The following is a 4716-nucleotide window of genomic DNA, read 5'->3' as shown; positions in this document are numbered from 1 at the left end:
TTTTGGGATGCTACATTCACCGAGCTCACCGAACCCCACCGAAATGGACCCCGTTTCATTGGCCAGCCGAAACGCGTCCCGCTTTAATTCATACTTTTCCGCGCGCCTCAAAGATCCGAGCGCTGGCAGTCGCTACTCACTTCACGTCACCTTGCTTGCGCTTGCGACTGCCCAAAATCCTTCCCACCAACAGCCTCAACCTCCTCGTCTCTCTCTCTCTCCGCCCCAACAATATCCCAATCCACATCGAACGGCGGGTGCCTTTCGCCATAACATGGACTTAGGCATCCTCGGCTGAATCCAGATTGCCTCGTGTCCCCATTAGGCAACATCTTCTTCTTCTTCCCTTTACCACCATCCTTCCGAATAGCACTTGAATATTTCCCATCCCCAGCTCAAACAAACCCCACCCATGCGACCGACCACCGGGTAACCACCCCGCCCTTCTGTGTTGGCAGCATGGCTACCACTATCACACCTGCGCAGGCAGAGCTCATCAGGTATGTCTCTTCCTTCTCTTGTCCTCGCCGTCGCCTGTGTTTCGCGCTGACCTTTCGTCTTCTCCCCGTCACCAGCTCCCTCGCACCCGAAGACATCCCCACGAAGCTGCGATGCGCCATCTGTAGCAAGCTGGCCGTTAACGCCTATCGTCTGCCCTGCTGTGAGCAAGCCATATGCGAGAACTGTGAGTCCTCCGTCCTGCTCGGTCCCCGGCTCCTGCTTTCCCACCGGCTGTCCCTCTCCTGCTTTACTGACGACGAACCGTTCCACAGGCCAGACAACACTGCCATCGGCCTGTCCAGTATGCGAGCACTCGCCCGTCTCCGCCGAGGACTGCACGCCGCACAAGTCCCACCGCACGACGATCCGCGTCTTTTTGCGCACGCGGGAGAAGAAGCGCGAGGAAAAGGCCAAAAGAGATGCCCGGGACTCGGCGCCCGTGACCCCGGTCGATGCGAAACCCGTTGTGTCGCTGCCTGTTACCGCTTCGCAGTCGCCTGCTGTTGACGTGGCGCTCGACATGAACAACGCTGCCGCGCCTGTCGGTGTTGCGCTGTCGAGTCAAGGCGCCGCTGTGCAGTCTGGTGACGGGACGCAGTCGACGGAAACGGAGACGGCCCCGACGGCATCAAATGCTGCCGCGTCTTTCACTCAGGTACTTCACCCAGGACATGACACACAGTCTATGATAAGATGCTAATGCCTCGTAGGACGGTGTTTCTATCGAACAGCCGGCTGGCGGCCATCTACATTCCGACACCGACACTGCCGGTGCTTCACAAGAGGTCGCAACACAGAATGACGAGAACGCTATCGATGAAACTGCGGTTCAGACTGCTACTGAAGGCGAAGCCGATGCAGATGCCGAGAGGAGCGGCGACCAGGCCGAGGCGGACGACACGGCCAGCAACCAGAATATGATGAACGGAGGGTTCAACATGAGCTTTGGCAATGGCGGCGACTATAATCAGATGCAAATGATGATGGCCATGCAGAACGGAATGGCGCCCAACGCGTTTGGCTCATTTCCCATGATGGGTAAGTCACATTTGCACCCCCTGCCCCCTCTCTCTCCCTCTCACACTCAACCTGTTCTTTTGTGTATTGACCCTCACCAGGAATGGGCATGGGCATGGACCCCATGGCGATGCAGAGCATGTACATGAACGGCGGCTTCAACCCTCAAGGCATGGGGATGGGAGGCTTCGGAGGTGGTTACGGTTCGGGCTCCAATAACTGGAACGGACAGCAGTCATGGAATTTCGGCCAAGATAATTACAATTCTGCAAGTGCTGCTGGCATGGGATCGGGTGACTTTGGAGCATATAACTCTGGATTCCAGCCAGGCTACAATCAAGGTGCTTATGGCCACAATGACTACCGTCGCAACGCCAACAACAACTTTGGGTTCCGAGGACGCGGACGAGGCCGCGGGTTTTACGGTGGCCAGGGCCGCGGCGGCTATCAACAGTATGGCCAGGCCTCTGCCTACGACAGCATGCAGCAACAACAGCTGCAGCAGCAACAGCAGCAGCAATACGGACAAGCCGGGGCAGCACAGAGCTCGGGTGCTGGCGACAGCCAAGGCAACCAGACACAGGCAGCCAATGTTGACGAGTTTGGACGCGAGATCAGAGCTGAAGACTCACAGGAACAGAGCGCAGCAGGCGCGACCAAGACCGGCCAAGATGCGACAGAGCATGACGAGGCTGGCAATCCCATTAGCAAGGGCGAAGGAACCGCCGTAGCCTCGCAGGAGACCTCTGGCCAGAACGTCGTAGGCAACGGAACATCCGCTGCTTACAGTGGTGATGCATCGGCCGGGGGCTACGGGCCTGCTGGCTACGGGCCTGCCGGCTACGGTAACATGCCACATGGCCGCCCTGACCAGATGATGGGCGTGTACACGCCGCCCGTGCCAGACGTGCCGCTGAATGCGCCCACCGGTCCCAAGGCCATGCGCCGCGGACTGCCTAACACGAGCATGCACAACCTGCGCGCGCTCGGCTACCAGGTCGAGGATGAGCGCGACCGTAGCACCTCTGTGAACGGTACGGGGCTGCCGAGCCCGCGTGAGGACCGACACAGGTCACGCAGCGCATCAGCCGCCCAGGTCAAGGATCAGCAGACCCAAGACACGACCAGTCGTCGTGATAGCAGCAGAGGCCGCCAACGAGAGGACCACGACAGCAAGCCCGACCACGAGAACGGCGTTGCGCCTCCGGAAGCTGCCGTTTCTCGGACTGCTAGCAAGAGCCGCAGTCGCAGTCGCAGTCGTAGTCGTAGCCGCGACCGTGACCACAATCGCAGGACTGATCAGCGACACCGGCGCCGACGCCACCGTTCCGTGTCACGATCAGGTGATGAGCGTACGGATGACCACCGCCGCCACCGGCATAAGGGCCGAAAGCAGGAGGACGATGTCGAGGAGGACACCAGATCGCGCTTCAAGGATGAGGATGGCGATAACGGCGGCGAGAGGACGAGGTCGGCTTCGCCTGCTGAATCGAAGCGATCTGGCCACCGCAGCCGCCGGGACCGCGACGACCGCCGCCGGGACAAGGACCGCGATCGCGAGCGTGAGAAAGAGCGGCATCGCGACGACGAGGAGCACGATCACCGCCACAAGTCTAGTCGACGCTCTCACCGTGACCGCGATCGTGAACGCGACAGGGATAAGGATCGCGGCCCCCGAGACCGTGACCGCGACCGTGACCGCGACAGGGAACGGGATCGCGAGCATGATGCCCGGGAGCGGAGCGATCGCAACCGGGATCGTGAGAAGGACCGCGACAGCAGAGACAAGGACCGCGACCGACGGCGGCGCGATAAAGACCGACACCGTAGCAGCCGGAAGCAATCTGTTGAGCCGTCCAACTCGACCGACAAGGGGTTCAACCCGCCGACCGGTCCCAGGTCGGGTCCCGAGTCGACGAGCGGCGCCAGCAAGACGAAAGACCCGCACGCGTTGGAGCGCGAGGCGCGCGACAGAGAGAGGCTTCTCCGGGAGACGCAGCGCATGGCCGGGCTCGCGTCGCTCGCAGGGTCGAAGCGCGGGCGGGGCGGTGGTGATGATGGCGACGAGGGCAAGCGGAGTCGGCGTAAAGGGCGACGAAGCGAGACGGTGGGCGGTGACGACGAGGACAGGATGCGCCGGCTTGAAGCCGAGCGAGAAGGCGGGCGCTGGTGAGAGGAGGTTTGCGTTGGAGCGCAAGACAGCGGCGAGCCTAGCTGCTCGATGAAGGAGCAGCGGCAGCGAGGGGAGGTGTGACAGCCTCAGCTTTCACGGCAAGGTCATGCACAGGAATGTCTGCTCGCCTTCGTCTTCTCCGCTCTATCTATCCGGCTTTAGTAGCCTGCGCAGATCTGCATTGCATTCACGGTGGGCGACCGAGTAGGGGCGGCGTCTGAGAGCTGAGGTTCCTCTTCCATCATAGAGGGCATGTATTTGTGTACAGTAGGCCTCCGCTTCGGTGTGGACAAGGTACCAACGTAGCTCTTGAATGCCACGATCAAGTTGACAAGAGAGTCATTGTCACGCATGTTCCTTGCGCCGCAGTCACCTTATCTGCCTTGACGATCGGAACGTTACCGCAAGATGGCCGACTTCGGCATGATGGCACTGGCTACGAATGATGGCGTCACCCCGCTTCCTTCGATTGGGGACAGCGAGGGAGAGTCGCAGCAACGATGAAAATCCATCTTCAACCCAACTCAGTGCTCAGCGCTAGCAAAAGTAAAGAAAAATCCCGAATCAAGACAGCCATGGCCCCCTCGGCCGTAGCGATCCTTTCTATCGGCGACATGGGCGTCGGCATCGCCAAGCTGCTCCTCGCCAAGGGCTTCACGGTCACGACCAACATTGCCGGCCGCAGCGAGGACACGGCGGCCCGCGCCCGCGCAGCCGGCATCCAGCTCGTCGCCTCGGACGCCGAGCTCGTCGCCTCCGCCGCCGTCGTCCTCTCCGTCGTGCCGCCGCGCGACGCCCGCGCCACGGCCCAGCGCGTCGTCGATGCCCTGCTGCTGGTGGCGACGGGCGAGAGGCCTGCCGACGCGCCGCCGCTGTACTACGTGGACCTCAACGCCGTGGCGCCTGCGTCGGCGAGGGCCATGGCGTCGCTGTTTGACGGCGCGCGCGTGCCGGTGCGGTTTGTGGACGGTTGCATCATCGGGGCGCCGCCGCGGCTCTTTGTCGTCGTCGGACCCGGGCACGAA

At 61.6% G+C, this 4716-nt stretch overlaps 2 protein-coding genes across 2 annotated transcripts in view; both read left to right on the top strand.

Moving 5' to 3' along the window:
• Positions 1-459: 459 nt before the first annotated feature.
• VDBG_06743 (conserved hypothetical protein) lies at positions 460-3691 on the top strand (the record flags this gene model as incomplete). Its single annotated transcript, XM_003003135.1, has 5 exons — positions 460-500; positions 576-685; positions 774-1156; positions 1212-1539; positions 1620-3691. The coding sequence occupies 5 exons, from the start codon at positions 460-462 to the stop codon at positions 3689-3691; spliced, it is 2934 nt and encodes a 977-aa protein (XP_003003181.1).
• Positions 3692-4266: 575 nt separating this feature from the next.
• The window catches only part of VDBG_06742 (6-phosphogluconate dehydrogenase), a gene marked incomplete at both ends in the record, with an annotated part of 1912 nt that continues 1462 nt past the window's right edge, over positions 4267-4716 (top strand). The window contains one exon of the mRNA XM_003003134.1: positions 4267-4649. Within this exon, the coding sequence (XP_003003180.1) occupies positions 4267-4649 (383 nt within the window). The remainder of the gene's footprint in view (positions 4650-4716) is intronic.

Source organism: Verticillium alfalfae, genomic scaffold, assembly GCF_000150825.1.
Source record: "Verticillium alfalfae VaMs.102 supercont1.8 genomic scaffold, whole genome shotgun sequence".
NCBI classification, from domain to species: domain Eukaryota; kingdom Fungi; phylum Ascomycota; class Sordariomycetes; order Glomerellales; family Plectosphaerellaceae; genus Verticillium; species Verticillium alfalfae.
Note: the sequence above shows the minus strand (reverse complement) of the source record. Positions and strands in the feature narration are given on the sequence as shown.